This window comes from Panthera tigris, chromosome C1 (genome assembly GCF_018350195.1).
Source record: "Panthera tigris isolate Pti1 chromosome C1, P.tigris_Pti1_mat1.1, whole genome shotgun sequence".
NCBI lineage: Eukaryota > Metazoa > Chordata > Mammalia > Carnivora > Felidae > Panthera > Panthera tigris.
Genome location: NC_056667.1, coordinates 96,449,136 through 96,466,247, shown reverse-complemented (window position 1 = coordinate 96,466,247; position 17,112 = coordinate 96,449,136). Strand labels below are relative to the sequence as shown.

The following is a 17,112-nucleotide window of genomic DNA, read 5'->3' as shown; positions in this document are numbered from 1 at the left end:
TGCCTACAGGGGATATTGTGCCAACTTCCTGGTCAGGTGCTCCTCATGAGGGCCACTGTGCTCCTGGATCTTATACAGACCAATACTCAGTCCTGAAATCAACAGCACTTCCCTTAGTGGAGGTCAGCACTTCCCCAGCCCACGGAGAGACACAGACTGTCAGAAGCAGCTGACTTTGCTTCATCCAAAAGAGAGTTTGAGGTGTATATGGCAGACATAAGATTGCTGAATAAAAAAGCCTTCTCTGATGAACAGTAATTTTCCACAGATCGCATGGACAAGAAACTTTGGGGGAGAATAGTGCAGGCAGAAGGTGTCTTAATTCCAAACGGTGTCTGTCTCCCTTTCGGACCCTAACTGAACTTCGCTGAGTTCATTTGGGACAGGAGGAAACAGAAAGGATCGACAGGGCCTTTGTGTTCATTGAGGAAATGGGGAGAGGCAGACCCCATTCCTAAGACCTGTAATTCTGCCTTTTCTCTAGGAAGCAAGAAAAAGGGTGAATTTGACTTAAAGATGTTGGAGTGGAACAGTGTCAGAGCTAAGCAGGCCATGTGTTATGCTCTGGTTAGCCTCTTGTTTGTTAGCACTTGAATTGTAACCAGGTTCCTTCCTCGAGAAGGAAGGCGCTAGGGCCCTGGAGTGATGATGGCTTTGTTGTGTGACCACAGAGGCTGGTTGCGTACTAATTTCCTCTAGGGCTTGTGATGAAGTCAGTTAACCACAGCCTTCAACATGCTCTGCTCTGGAGGCAGCAGTGGCTTCTTGGTGGTATCTCGGCCATGACATCCACTTGACATGCCCTCTCTTAACCCACTGGTAGACAGTTTCTCTTGCCCTGCAGCATGGACCAAAGAGAAATTCTGCAGAAGTTCCTGGATGAAGCCCAAAACAGGAAATCTAACAAAGAGGAGTTTGCCAATGAATTTCTGGTGAGTCCTACGTGTGACACTCTCAGGGTGGTTACACAGACTGTTTAACTGACTAGGATGGTCCAACTCTCGTAGACCACACTGCTCTTGGGATAAAGTGAGTATCAGGCCTTGCAGCAGGGGAAGAAGGGAGGAAGGTGACCTAAAAGTTCGACTTTCTTGAGCAGTTTGTGTGTTTTAAGTATTCTGTCCAAAACCCTGTTTTAAATACTGTGTTTGCTGGTTCTTGGAGTTTGACCAAGATTCCCACGGAAGACATACATAATTCCAGGTGTATAAACATTCCTATTAATTGAACATCTGGAGTCCCTAGGTATCCGAGTTGTGGTTTTTGCTTCAAATGACTACTTTTAATTAACATTAAGAGGAAAGAAACCAAGATTAACTTCTCATGGAGCATTATGTTTTTAGCCTCCCCACGGAATCCCACTCGGATGACAAAGGCTCTTGAGGAGCACCGAAACTGCCTGCTGCCATATTTCTTTATTGTTTCTTTTCCTTTTCTTCTAAGGAGAAAAACGAGAATGCGTGTTTTTGCTGTTAAATAACAGGGTCTTTGGAAGCTTCTCTTGCGTGGAGGGGTAGAATGGGATAAGGAGCAGAGACAAGTGAGGGATGTGGGGAAATACAGGTGCCAGCTGGCCTAGGGCCGACTGGATCTGATCTGCCAGGGGAACCCTGCATCTCCTCTGAGGGGACTGTGGTGATGGGTGTTGAGCCCTGGGCAGGCCTCGCTCATCCTGTACCCAGCATGTCCGATGACATAGGATATCTGATAGCATTATGTATTTTGGAATACTTCCTTCCAGCTGGTGTTTCAGGGCTTTAAGAACTTGAAGGCTTGGCTCGGCTCTTCAGCTGTGAAGGAGTGGGAAGAACAAGGGAGTTGAAGCAGAAAACCTGAAATCAAATCACGATTCTCTTGTCCACCAAATTATCAGCTCTTTGATCTGTTCCTTCGTTTCCCCAAGTCTTTGTTTCCTAACTTCCAAAATGGGGATGATCATTCGTGGCCTACCTGTCCTCACAGGTTGTCGTGGTGATTAAATATCAATGATAATTAAATGCGCTCCTTCATTCCGTAATATGTAGTGAGCACCCACCGTGTATCAAATTCAGTTCTAGGCACTGAGGGTATAGCCGTGAACAAGACAAAGCCTCTGTGCTCATGGAGCTAACATTCTGGTTCTGGAGGGCAGATGTGAAAACACTCTGTAAAGTTGGGAGTGATTAGATATCATGACAGTGATTCTATGTTATGACAGAAGCCCCTGTGTCAACTCAACTTGGATAATATTGTGGCATTGTGAAAAATGTGCTCTCGGTGCCACTGGCCAGGCAGTGTGAGTCCCTCTAAGCGGAGCCACCAGGGAGGGAGGTTAAGGGGGAGGTCCTGGCCTGTCTTTATAATCTCCCACCAAGTTATAGCAGCCACCTCACCTCCTGTTTTCTCTGCCTCTAGCCTTGGCCCACCTTCAATCAATTTTCCATTCAACAGCCAAGTGATCTTCTAATAATACAAATCTGGTCATTTTTCCCTGCTTAAAAACACTGTATAGTTTGTATTTTTTTCCAGCTGTTTGAAATTGTAAAATATAAGACACATTTAGAAAATTACATAGAGCATGTGTCGGTATAATTATGAAGCAACCACCGCAGAGGTCAAGGAATGGAACATTTTCGGACCCCGGAAAACCTCTATATATGGCTTCTCCATCAGGTTCCTTACCCCCCACCCCCACCCCCACCCCCATCCCCACCCCCACCCCACCCTGCCCTGACGAAGGAATAATCACTATCCTGACTTTTATATTAATCACTTCCTTGCTTTTCTAGCTCTTGGTTTTAAGGACCTTGTTTTTGGGTGGTGATTAAGTAGAACCTCACTGTTCACTGACTCATGTCCTCCAGTGGAAAAACAGAGTCTTGCCCTCAGCCCCACCTAAAGGTTCAGCTGAGATACCAGAGACATTCATTTTTGGGGGAGCTGGGTAGTGGTGAATGGGTTATTTGCTTGCTTGGACAAGGTAAATACTGTCTTTAAATTGAAGGACTTTTCATCTGGTCATTTCCCCCTTCCTACCTTAAGCCCCTTAATGTATTTTCCCAGGATTGGATGTTTTTGAGGTTGGATCCCTGATTCTGTGACCCAAGGCCACTGCTAGCCTAAATGGTGGTTCCTTTGTGGGAATTACCGAAAGTCATCTCTGGTTCCAGGTAGACAATCTGTGCCCCCTGCCCCCTGCCAGGTCAGTGGCTCGGATTTCGGTCCACACTTCCCCCTTGGCTGTGTATCTCTGGGCAGAGCACATAGCCTTGCTATGACAGCTGAAGACAACACCATGCTGTGTGAGTCTTTTCCTGAGCCAACACTAAATCCGATCACATTTCTGTAGTGGAAACTGCCAAGACCATTCCTATAAGGTTTTCATGCATTCATCCACGTGTTTACTGAGAGCTTACTATGTGCAAAGCATTATGCTAGATGCTGCACTATGCAATGCAGTGCTCCATGCTTTGGTGGGGTTTATCTCCTAAGACATCAGAGGATGTCTTAGAGAGGCAAACATTAAACAGCTGATAACTCTAGGAAATATTTAATTGTGATAATCTTGGTGGGGTGTCAAGGAAGCATCATATTCATTATCATATTTACTACTCATTAAAAAGAAAACATAACCCATGACATAGTTATGTTCTCTATGATGAGGAATGTCCTCTCAGAGGAGGAAACTGAGGCTCTGAGAGGTTAAGTGATTGGCCTAAGCTCACTCAGCTGTTCAGCCATAGACATGAAACTGAATCCAGATCTATCATTTCAGAGACTGGGAAATTAATCCTTGTGCAATAAGTGTCTTGCTTCAGCCAGTAACACCGAACCCCTCAAAGGATCTAGCCTGAGGGTAAGTCCCCAGTTAGTATAGTTTCCACACAGCAGAGACAGAAGCATGCAACCACACTACTGAAAATTTCTTTTTTTTTAAATTCTTAATAATTCCTCTATATTTGTAAATGTTTATTTATTTCGAGAGGAGAGGATGAGAGAGAGAGAGAAAGAGAGAGGGGGCCAGCTGTGTGTGAGTGGGGGAGGGGGAGAGAGCGAGGGACAGAGAGAATCCCAAGCCAGCTCTGGCACTGTTAGCGGAGAGCTGGACTCAAGGCTCAATTCCATGAACCGTGAGATCATGACCTGAACCAAAATCAAGAGTCAGACACTTAACCGACTGACCCACGTGTGCGCCCGTAAAAAATTTCTTAAGCATAATTAAAAAAAAAACACCTTGTTGTTACTCTTATGAAACAATATTATTGCAAGTTAAAAGAAAATAAATTCACCATAGTACCAATATCCCAACAAATACAGTCTTTTTGGTGTAGAAATCTTAGTTCTTATATACTTATATACACTTATATACTGCCTTTTACATTGTTGTCATTATAGCATAGATACAATTTTGTATTCTCATATTTTCACATAACGTTACACAAAAACTATCATGTTAATTAAAATCTATATTTACAGCTTCTGATGCAGCATGGTGTAATGGAAGCATAATACTCTGAATAATAGCTAATACTTCTATAGCTCTTAAAGAAATTGTTGTAAACACTTTTATGTATCACTTCATTTAAACCATTGAGGAAGGTACTGTTATTATTTCCATTTCATAGAGGAGGAAACTGAGACAGAGAGGTCAACTGACTTGCTGAGGGCCAGGTAGCTAGTAAGTGGTGGAACAGAGATTAAAGTTCAAGTGGCCTGCTCCACCATCTCTATTTGTAACAACTGTGGAATCATATACACCTTAGTTTGAATTCAGGTTCTATCATTAGCTGTGTGACCTTGAACAAAGTCGTTAAAAAGTGGGAACAAATAGTCACATTGCAGAATTGCTGTGAAGAAAATGGAGAAAATATATGAAATGCCTGACATGTAGTAGGCACCCAAGTAATTTAATTTTTTCATACACTGGACATTTAGATTATTTCTAATTTGTCATAATTATTATTATTATTATTTAATGTTTATTTACTTTTGAGACAGAGAGAGACAGAGCATGAACGGGGGAGGGTCAGAGAGAGAGAGGGAGACACAGAATCTGAAACAGGCTCCAGGCTCTGAGCTGTCAGCACAGAGCCCGATGCGGGGCTCGAACTCACGGACCGCGAGATCGTGACCTGAGCCGAAGTCGGACGCTTAACCGACTGAGCCACCCCGGCGCCCCTAATTTGTCATAATTATTGACATAACATGCACAAGTATGTTTGTCCATGTGATTTTCCCCTTCTTTTGGTTTATATCCTGGGCTAGATCCACAAAGGTGTCATTACTGGGTCAAAGAGTATTAGCATCTAATTGGCTAAGTAAAGCCAAATGTATTTTTCGAAGAGCGCTTCTAATTTGCAAAGTCTGAATTTATCATCTTCTCTACCACCTTCCTAGTCTTAGTAACTATAAAAGAAGATAAATAAATCTTTTTGACTGCCTACTGTATGTTAGGCAATAAGTGGTTTACCATATATGATCTTAATCACTACAACAACCCCAAGAGGAAAATATTATCTTCATTTAACCCATAAAATGGCAAGGCCAGGATTGAAACCTGTGTGATTCCAAAACCTCTTAACCTGTACACTGCATCATAGCATGCTTTTTTTTCTTCTGATTTAATTAGTGTAAAATAAGACTTTGTTATGTTAATTTTCAGAGCCTCAAAAATATTCAGCATTCTTTTCATTTTCTTTCTTTCTTTTTAATTGAAGTATTGCGAACACACGGTGTTACATTAGTTTTAGGTGAACAATGTACTGATTCCACAGCTCCATACTCCACAGTTATTTTCAACCTGCATTTTCTCATACAACTTTTCTGTTCATCCACTTTCAACAATAGCTAACACACGGAACTGTGTTCCAGCTTCTGTGCTGATGTGTTTCACAAACAAAACCTCATTTACTTCCCGAAGAATCCTTTACAATGGCTAACAAAGTCCTGCGTGGACCAGCCCTCAAGTGCTTCTCCAGTTCTTACAGCATATTGAGTTTCTTGTCCTTGTCATGCTGCTTCTGCCACAGGGCCTTTGCACACATGCTGTTGCCTCTCCTTAAATATTCCCCCATATTCCTCTTTACCTAGTTAATTAACACTTCATAATTTTTCAGATCTCAATTTGGCGACCATTGCCTCAGAGAAGCCTCTCTTGACCTTCCCAATAGATCAAATACATAACACATTCTCATTAGCACCGTCATTTTTTTTAAGTTCCTTTTTTTGCCCCCAGCCTCATAGCATTTTTCATAGTTCAATTTGACATCTATTAGTGTGTTTATTCGATTAATGTCTGCTCTCCCATTAGACTGAAGCTCTACAAAGGCGAGGCTCACATTTGGTTCTGCTTGTCTTGGTGTCCTCAATGACCGGCACCGGCACACGTTTGGCAAGTAGTAGACCCTGAGGAACAGAGAGGTTAAACAACTTGCCTCAGGTCATGCCCTGCATTAAGTGGTGGAACTTGGATTTGAAATAAAGCTATCTAACTGTTGAGCCTGTGCTAGTAGCCCTTCCTCCGATCCCTGACTCTATTGCCCCCAATTTGTGCATTAGTCTTAACCTTTTAAACTTAAAAAAATGATAGACTATAACATATACACAGAAAAGTACTTTAAACACACATATGCAATTTAACAACTAGTGATAAAGCAGGCATCCATACGAGCTCCGCTCAAATAGAGAAACAGAACATTGCCTACACCTCAGAAATCCCTTGGGTGTCCTGGACCACATCTCCCTCACCCCCCACTGCCAACCCCTGCCAGAGTGGAGGTAGGTGTTGCCCTGAAATGGTGATGATTTGTATTTATTTTTTATCCCCTTCACCTATTTCGCCTATCCCCCTCCTCCCCTCTCCTCTGGCAACCACGAGTTTCTCTTTATATTTACGAGTCTGTTTCTCTTTTCGTTGCTGTTTGTTGTTTTGTCTTTTAAGATTCCACATCTAAGTGAAATCATATTTGCCTTACTCTGTGGAATTATTTTCTTTGTTTTTCTGAGTAGCTTTAAGATATATAGATAGATAGATAGATATAGATATAGATATAGATATAGATATATAAACTGAACAGTAGGGATTAATTTTACCTGTTTTGGAACTCTATGTAATGAAATCATGTTATATGTATTTGGCTTTTTTAAAGGCCTTTTTTTCTTTCACTCTACATTATATTTATAAAATCCATCCATTTTGTTGGATGTAGCCAGGTCTTGATTTTTTTTTTCTAGTACTTTTCATGAATTCCATCAAGGTCGAATAAATGCAATTACCAAACTGTTGGGATCACAGAGTGCATTGCATTGAGCGAGGTCACGTACTCACATAAGAACTGCCTTGGATCACCACCATCCAGTGTCTTGGCTTTAGTTTTGCAAGTCTAAAAATTCAATTTTGTTACTATGCCCAGAGTTGATCATCAGGATTAGGCATACATAAGAAATCCACCAGAAACAAGATTGCCAATGTATTAATTTTTCAAGGAGACAAATCACTGTGAGAATAGAAGTTTGCATTGACTGACAGCATATCCTATAGTTTGGAGAAAAACTTATGTGAGAAGCCAACCATAATCAGAAAGTTGCCTGCTGAGCAGAATGATTTTGGTGGCCTCAGCTGTGATGGTGTGGTCTCCACCTCCTTGTCTGAACCCTCAGGAGTGGCCACCACTCTTTCCTGGACAATTCTAGGGACAACAGTGACAGTGTTGGGCATCTTACTGGTCTTTTAGGCTTAATGAGGACCATCCACTTCCATTAGCCCATTCTTTATCAGATAGATTACAGTTAATAGGCATTTCCTTTGGCCAGTTACTGCAACTGATTGTGGTTTTATGATATGTACACTCCAGCCATTGTATTAAATATGGGTCAAGGCTTGGTTATATGTATCACATGCTGGTCAATTTGCTGCATGTCTTTGTTTAAAACTCCTTTGATGTACCTTTCCTTTACTACATTGGAGGTAGTTGAAGCATCTTCATTTAGAAAGCATGTGTAAAGGGGCATCTGGGTGGCTCAGTCAGTTGATGTCTGACTCTTGATTTTGGTTCAGGTCATGATCTCACAGTTGGTGAGTTTGAGCCCCACATTGGGCTCTGTGCCGATAGCGTGGAGCCTGCTTGGGATTCTGTCTCCCTCTCTGTCTCTCCTCACCCCTCTTTCTCTCTCTCAAAAATAAACAAATAAACATTAAAAAAATACAACCAATAACATTTAACCTATCAGATGGATCTATACTTAAAACATTATAGTCCTAATGTTGGTCAGAGTTCAGAAATATGCATTGGTGTTGTAACCTTTCTGGAGGCAAAATTTGTATACCATATCTCGTATGTATTTGATAATATGGATCAAAAGCCTTTAAAGTGGGCAAATTCTGGGTGCACCTGGGTAGCTCAGTCGGCTAAGCATCCGGCTTCAGCTCAGGTCATGATCTTGAAGTTCGTGGGTTCAAGCCCCACATCAGGCTCTGTGCTGACAGCTTGGAGCCTGGAGCCTGCTTCGGATTCTGTGTCTCCTTCTTGCTCTGCCCCCCCTCCCACTCGCACTCTGTCTCTCTCTCTGTCTCTCAAAAATAATTAAACATTAAAAAAAATTTTAAGTGGGAAAATTCTTTGACCACTCCTGAGAATTCATCTGAAGGAAATAAGGAAAGATATTTTTATAGGTTTTGGCTACCTATAAAAATATTGTTTAGAACGATGGTTTAGGAAGATCAGAAGCAACTTAAAGGTGCAATAATATAAAGGAACAGGTTAAGTAATTTATATTACACTCCATAGTATGGAATACTCTGCCATCATTTAAAACGTATAACACAAATTCATAAGTAAAAAGAGCAAGTTGAAAACCCCCATATACAGTGTGATCCCATCTTTATTACACAGGTAGATAAAACATTGGAATGTAATATAAAATCTTAAGAATGATTAAGTCTGGGTAGAGCGGGATATTAGGTGATTTTTAGAATTTTTTTTTACTTCTCTGTATTCTAAAATTTCTTCAATGAATATGCCATTACTTTTTTATTTAAGAAATCTGTATTTAAAATTTTGCTTTAGTGTTTGATTCCATTTGAAACATAAAAAGAAAAAAAAGGGGGGGGTGAATTTTATGTCTCTTAGGGATAAGGTATATTTGCAAAAAAGGTAAATACTATATTCATCAAATACAAAGACATATTTATTAACTATGAAGGATTCAATGAGTCCTAACAGAGAGAACATACCCAGTTCTAAAGGCCACGGCAATGTTGGTTTGGAATACACTAGAAGTCAGACTGATATAGTAGCAACTTCTGGAGACTGATCATAGACCAGAGAAGGCATGGATACATTAGAACTGAATATATCTACTTCTATATTTACTTGTATATAAATAAATACACTCATGAACATAGTCCCTCCTGTAGGAGCCAGTGCACAAACATGTGTTGAATTGAAATTGATGAGGATTTGGGGTGATGGGGGGTTCTTGGGGTCTGGAGCCGAAGTCAAGAAAGAATTCTTGAGATGTCTTTGGGGCAAAAAGGTGATTTTATTAAAGCATGGGGACAGGATCCGTGGGCAGAAAGAGCTGTGCTGGGGCTGTGAAGAATGACTGGTTTTACACTATGGAGCTGGGGGAGGTGAAGTCACAAGGGAAGCCTCCAGAAGGACTTTCATAAGCTAAAGAAGGACTTTCCTAAGACACCTGAGGCCTTGCTATTGTCAAGCTCAGGTTGTTTTCCCTCCACTAAGGCATTAACATTAGGACGGTAGGGGGTTCCTGCAGAAAAGTTCTGCTCTGTATTTGCCTCAAGTATTTGCCAATGGGCTGCAGGTTATAAGGACACTGAATTTTACCTGCCGTTTCCTCCTTGCCTTCGTTCCCCACATCACTATGGAGGGGAGGGTGATGTTGGGGCTCCGGGAAACAGTCTACAGTCTTCTGGAGATTAAGCTATTGACAAGATTGCCTTTTTCTTGTAATTTGCTAAGATATTTGTAAACTGGTGGAGACCCATGTCCTGTATGACTGGGACCTCTATCAGTTGGCCATTTGTCTTTCCTTTCCTTTGTCCTTGGGCAGCCAGGAGTGCCTGAGAAATATCACACACGTTCCACTTGGGGGGGGGGGTGCACTAGCTTGCACTTTGTCCTCAGCCCGCCCCCTGCTCCCTCATCAAAATGATTCATTTATGTGAAACAGCCTATCCCTTGAACACACTTATCAGCATTTTTTCACTTTTGTGCACATTAAGTTGAATTTTTTTTTTTTTTTTTTTTTTTTTTTTGCTACTACTGATGTGGTTTTGGAGTGGTGGTAGGGGTCCAGAGCCGATGACCAAGAAAGAATTCTTGAGATGTCTTTGGTGCAAAAAAGTGATTTTATTAAAGCATGGGGACAGGGCCCATGGACAGAAAGAGCTACCCTGGGATTGTGAGGAGTGACTGATTATATACTTGGGAGTTGGGGGAGGTAAAGTCAAGGGGAAGTTTCCAAAGGTATTTTCATCTGCTAGGATCCCGGAGGCCTTGCTATTGTCAGGTTAAGATTGTTTCTCCCTCTAGCAAAGCATGCACATTAAGACGGTAGGAGGCTTCTAGAGAAATGTTCCACTGTGCCCGCCTCAAGTATTTGTCCATGGGCTGCTGGTAATAAGGAAATTTAATTTTATTCACCACTTCCTTCTGTCTTTGTTTCCCACATCACTACCACCAGAATAAATATATCGCATCACTTCTAATTTCTCTCAACTCTATACCCAGCCTCTCACTCCACATTTTCGGTTATTCCCAGGATTTTTCTTTTTTAATCACACTTTTTGTCATAGCCTCACATTTTAAGTATCTAAAGTTGATCTCCTTGGTTTACTCACCCCACTTTGGCTATTGCTTATCTGCCTGCTCACTTACCTGACTATTGGACAGCAGCCAAATCCCCACATGTTTGGCTGGCGAACTGGAGCGGATTGGAGGCTTGGAATAGATCATACTGACTTGTAGTTGTAGGCATTGGGGAACTACCTTGAGAGACAGCCCAACCTGATTCCCCCTCTCTCATCTAGCACAGCGGGGGGTGGTGGGGGCAGATTTGATTTATCCGGCTCTGAAATGTAACTTATGCTATGTCTTCTATACCATGAGGAAGTCCTCCAAGGCAAAGATATTCTGGTCTTGTGCTTTCTTTTTCTTTTTCTTTCTGTTCTCTTTTGGGAGTGACCCTAATCCATTTATTAGTAATTAACTTACTAGTCAATGAGAAGTACCTGAAAATGGCTCTGTCCTGATTTCTACTTTTACGGCCAGGACCTCAGTTTTCCTGTCTTGAAAGGAAAAGGATAGTATAGACCATAAACCAAATGCACTTACTATAAGCTTATCAAGCTTACACAGAATCTCGTTGGTCATGCGTTTCAACCAATCAGGGCCCAGGAGGGATGCTGGCCCCATTTCTTGTTCTCTCAGCAACTTTCCCCCGATTTCTCTTGTTGGTACTGTGAATGCATATCCCAGCGTTGCGGTTGGCAGAGAAATGCCTTCTGCTTTTGACCAACCCTTTCTCCCTCAACTCCAACCCACCCCCATGGCCATACTTTCTCTTTTATACCCTTTTGCTGTCTACTCTCAAGGCTCCTCCTTTTCTGGTGAGGTGGATCAGTTCTTCCATCCTACTTCCGCTCTGTTTTGTTCTCTGTTGGGGGTTTCGAGCCCCTGGGTCTGGTAGGGAGAGTGGGGGAATTAAAAAAGGCCTTCACAGCGGTCTGAGCTCAAGGTAAGATATCTAAAAACAAAACAAAACAAAAAACAAACAAAAAACGACAAAACCCGACTTTCACACTTACCAAATTAGCCATTCCATAGGCATTTCCTATGTGATGTTTTGCTAAAAGAGCATGGTCGCCTTAAGTCATCCAGCAGGATGACTGCCGGAGGAGGAATGAGTGGGAAGAAAAAGTCATCCTGTTCCATTGTTGAAGGCGGCAATCAAAGGAGCGAAACTAGCACAGGCTGATGAACGCACGTGCGCATGTGTGCACGCAAATACACAATGTCTCACACACACAATCTTTATCTGTGACATTTCACCAAATTAACAGAGGTGCATCTTACCAAGAAAAGGGATTTTTGCTTCTAGCATTCTCCCGAGAAAACATTCCACAAGCAGGCAAAACAAAACAAACAAGGAGAAACAGTGTAACAGGCACTGTCGATGCACGGGCTCAGTTCTGGAGATTTTGAAAAGGAGCAGTTCTGGGACTTGACATCTTTTCAGCAGCTCTGGAATCAGTGGCAGCCTGAAAGTGAGCATTCTTTAGTGGATAAGAGCAGAGACAGCTGAAAAAGTTGGTGTAACTTGAGTGGAAATTAAAAAAAAAATTTTTTTTTTTTTTTTTTTTTTTTTGAGAGCTTGCACGTGTGGGGTGGAGGGGCAGAAGGAGAGGGAGAGAATCTTAAGCAGGCTCCCCGCTGGGTGTGGAGGGCTCTGCAGGGCTTGATCTCATGACTGTGAATTTAACTAAGGACATGCCACAGGCACATGGGAGGCTATAAAAGATTTCCACTCGGGGTGCCTGGGTGGCTCAGTCAGTTAAGCGTCCGACTCTTGATTTCAGCTCAGCTCATGATCTCACAGTCGTCGTTAAGATTGTTGTTTGTTTGAGGGGTCAGCTTGCAGTTTGGGTCATATATATATATATATTAAAAAAAAAAGACTGCTTTTGAAATTTTGCTATATATATAGAGAGATTTTATTTGGCTTAAGCTCCATTTCTACTTAAAGTAGCCCTGTAGTAGCCGTAGAGAAGGTAAACTTTTAATATTTGACGTTTGTGTGGAGCATATAGTTTGTTTTCAAAAAGGCATTGGCTTTTAAAATATTCACTAGTTTCACCTCTAGGTTTTAGCTATTTGTGGCTCAGCTGCAGTTAAGTGTGATCTTTTCACTTCTCCAAACTGAAGTCTGCTGACCTTATGCTCAGGGGCTCTGTCCTGAATTGGACGTAGTTCTAGAAGATGCTACAAGGGCAAAAGCGGACTGTTTGGGCAAAAGAGAAGGAAAGGTCTCTACAGAGAGAGATTCTTACCTCTTTTCTCTAGGAAGATTTAATTTTTGGAATTTTATTACAGTGGCTGAAAAGACAATCCACTAAGTACAAGGCAGACAAAACCTATCCTACAACTGTGGCTGAGAGACCCAAGAATATCAAGAAAAACAGATACAAGGATATCTTGCCCTGTAAGTTTTTGTTTCTCCCTATAAATTTGTACCTTCTCCCAAATTCAGTCATTCCTGGTTTTACCCATTGCCTGCTGTTCCCAATCCTGGGACAATGCTTTGACAAATGAGTTTGTACTCTATACAACCACAAAAGAACATTCACTCACTCACTCACTCACTCATCAAACACTTTTGCACAGCCACTATTCACATGCTAGTTTCTGACTTACGGTAAGTCCTCTAAGTCCTTTTAGTTCTAATATGTCCATCTTTCGTATTATAGATGATCATAGCTTAGTAGAGCTGTCTCTGATAACCTCGGATGAAGATTCCAACTACATCAATGCCAACTTCATTAAGGTACACCCCATATTCTATAGTCTTCTAGGTACCTTAAAAGGGGTCGGGATACTAGACCATATTTCTTTAGGTACCTAAGAAAGAGGTGGAGGGGATTCTAAACAAGAAGAAAAGGATATTATCTGTAGTCATCCCATATAATTTCTGTTCCCCTTTAGGGAGTTTATGGACCCAAAGCTTATATAGCCACCCAGGGACCTTTGTCTACAACTCTCCTGGACTTCTGGAGGATGATTTGGGAATACAGTGTCCTGGTAAGGGCAGAAATGCTTTTGTTACTATATTCTCTAGTTTTTAGAGATGGAGGGAGGAGGGTATCAGGGTATGTGACTGAGGTTTCCTTTGTATTAAAATCAGTGCCTTTTTGGGTCAGTCGCTAAAATTTCAGTGTTCAGGCACATTTTTGTCAAAATCACAAAGTCACCTTTACTCAAGGAAATGAAAGTTCTCATCTTGACAGGCTCATTTGTTAACAAGAATTTACCGATTTGAATAGAGAAAAGGGAAGTAAGGACAGAAAGAAGGGTAGGAGCAATATTTTAAAATTTATCAAGATTTCTGTTTTCTTTTTTTGTTCAATAACAAGAAAAAAAAACCAGAAAAAACAATGACTCTGGGACCCGTGTGTTAACTGCTTTTTCTAACTGTATCAACGCTCAGGTTTCTATTTATTTCATCCCCTCAGATCATTGTTATGGCGTGCATGGAGTTTGAGATGGGGAAGGTGAGTTAAAGGAAAGAGAAGGGGGAAACTTGGTTGCAGAACTTGCCTTAAGTGTGCCTACGTAAAAATTATTCTGGGATGCCTGCGTGGCTCAGTCAGTTAAGTGTCCGACTTCGGCTCAGGTCATGATCTCACGGTCTGTGAGTTTGAGCCCTGAGTCAGGCTCTGTGCTGACAGCTCAGAGCCTGGAACCTGCTTCAGATTCTGTGTCTCCCTCTCTCTCCGCCCCTCCCCCGCTTGCATTCTCTCTCAAAAAGAAATAAACATTAAAAAAAATTATTCTCATCTTGCTAGCTTTCAGTTTGGGAATGCCAAATGACTCTCAAGTATTTTTTATTTACCTCTAAGAACTCCTTTTGTCCATTTGCCCAGGCTCTATATTTTTTAAGTAAAAAGAAGGTATGCTTTTAAAGTAACAATTCATCTTCCCATTTTTATTAATCAAGCATCTTAAATGGCAGTCAGCACTTCTAACCCTGTGCTGTCCAACAACATGACATCCACTAGCTGCATGTGGCTATCAAGCAGTTGAAACATAGCTAACGTACCCAAGGAACTATTTAATTTAATTTAACTTTATTTTATTATTTTAATGAGTTTAAATTTAAAAACTCAGTGTTCCAATTCAGTGATTGGAGAACTTTAAGCATGATTTGAACAACTTAGGTACGTGAATCTTTTTCACCTATAAATTTTATGAACTCTAAATGGAAATTAAATGTTCCGATGAAAATTTAGTGGATTAATTGAGATGTACTGTAAATATAAAATGCACACCGGGGTCTGAAGACTGAGATAAGAAATGTCAAATATCTAATATCTGTTTTATCCGGATTACATGTGTTTTGATCGGACTAAGATATATTATTAAAATCAATTTCATTTTTGATTTTTGAACGTGGCTATTAGAAAACTTAAAATTGAGTGTGTAGCTCACATCTTGTTTCCATTGGAGAGCACCTATCTTACCTACTGTTGACATTCACAGTTCAGTGAAAACCAAGGAATTTGGGGTTTCACTTCGCTCGTGCAGCTTTGTTTTAGTAGAGGTGATTTCTGTTAATCCTTTCGAAATAGAGCAGTCCCCTCCTTATTCGCGTGGGATATGCTCCAAGACCCCCAGTGAATGCCTGACACCAACAACAGTAACGAACTGTACATGCACCATATTTTTTCCTATACGTACATACCTATGAAGTTTAACTTGTAAACTAGGCATGTTAGGAGATTAACAACAACAATAATAAAATAGGACAATTGAAGCAATGTACTATAAGTTGTGTGAATGTGGTCTCTTTCTTTCTCAAAATATCTTATTGTACTGTACTCACCCTTCTTCTGATGATGATGTGAGACGATCAGATGCTGACACAAAGGAAATGACGTAGGTGTTTGTGATGTAGGGTTAGGCTACTACAATACTTAGTATTGCCAACAATACGTCCCAGACGGTAGGTACCCGAAAGGCTGAAACTGGTAACTGTAACCATGGAAAGCAAAGCTGTGAACGGGGCGGGGGGGGGGGGGGGAACTACTGTACTGAAAATGCCAGATCCCTATTTCTACTTTTTCAGACTTCTAGGAAGTCTGTAATTTATATATCCTTTAGTGTTTTCCCCGTCCTTGGAGATTCCAGACCACCATGATGTTGGGGGCGAAGCCCAAGGGGGTAGGACATTGCTAACGTAAGGTGAAGGACACAGAACCTGTGTCTCTCTCATTGAGAGTGGGTTTTGTTACCTAGGAGAGACTAGAATATATGGAGGGAAATCATTACATTCTGTTTTGTGTAACAGAAAAAGTGTGAGCGCTACTGGACTGAGCCAGGAGAGCTACAACTGCAAGTTGGTCCTTTCTCCATATCCTGTGTAAGTATGATGGCTGCTTCCATTGTGGTTGAGCAAATGCTCCAGGATCTACTTTATAGAGACTAGTTTTTGAATATTAGTCTTTGAAGTAACTACTATTTTAATTTACTTCTTAGGAAGCTGAAAATAGAAAATCTGATTACATAATCAGGACTCTAAAAGCCAAGTTCAATAGTGTAAGTATAGAACAGGACTGGTAAACTCAAGAGCCTACAGAGACAGAGGTAAAAACATGTATGTGGGGCACTTGGGGTGGCTCAGTGGGTTAAGCATCTGACTTTGCCTCAGGTCATGATCTCACAGCTGGTGTATTCAAGCCCCAAATGGGTCTCTGTGCTGACAGCTCAGAGCCTGGAGCCTGCTTTGGATTCTGTGTGTCCCTCTCTCTCTGCCCTTCCCCTGCTCATGCTCTGTCTCTCTCTATCTCTCAAAAATAAATAATCACTAAAAAAAAATAATAAATAAATTTAAAAAAACATATGAGGGGTGCCCGGGTGGCTTAGTCGGTTGAGCATCCGACTTCGGCCAGGGTCATGATCTCATGGTTCATGGGTTCAAGCCCCACATCGGGCTCTGTGCTGACAGTTCGGAGCCTGGAGCCTGCTTTGGATTCTGTGTCTCCCTCTCTTTCTGCCCCTCTCCTGCTCATGTTCTGTCTGTCTCTCTCAAAAATAAAATAAATATTTAAATAAATACATACATACATACATACATACATACGTACGTATGTGTCTCAGGCTGGGCATAAGACAATGGGGAGTAGTTGGGCCTTTGATGTATATGCAAAAGAGACCTTTGGTGTAATCTCTGCTCCCCAATCTATTACACACGATGGCACACATATAAAATGATAGTATCTGTAGGATGAATAGAGGCTGTGCACTGAGTAGAGACTGGGAATTGAGAGCTCACGCTGCCTAGTCTCTCTAAGGCAAAGGGGTTTAATATATCAGCATGCCTGTGACCCACCTGAAA

The 17,112-nt window shown here is 41.4% G+C and overlaps 1 protein-coding gene across 4 annotated transcripts in view; it reads left to right on the top strand.

The window, feature by feature from the left end:
• Positions 1-376: 376 nt before the first annotated feature.
• Positions 377-17,112, top strand: part of PTPN22 (protein tyrosine phosphatase non-receptor type 22) — a 59,470-nt gene continuing 42,734 nt past the window's right edge. For 2 of the 4 annotated variants that reach the window (XM_042998226.1, XM_042998228.1), the window contains exons 1-7: positions 377-932; positions 13,095-13,203; positions 13,469-13,545; positions 13,704-13,799; positions 14,231-14,269; positions 16,066-16,137; positions 16,254-16,313. In XM_042998226.1, the coding sequence (XP_042854160.1) occupies positions 846-932; positions 13,095-13,203; positions 13,469-13,545; positions 13,704-13,799; positions 14,231-14,269; positions 16,066-16,137; positions 16,254-16,313 (540 nt within the window). In that variant the 5' untranslated portion in view covers positions 377-845. The remainder of the gene's footprint in view (positions 933-13,094; positions 13,204-13,468; positions 13,546-13,703; positions 13,800-14,230; positions 14,270-16,065; positions 16,138-16,253; positions 16,314-17,112) is intronic. The other 2 variants (XM_007076355.3, XM_042998227.1) reach the window with 2 other exon arrangements.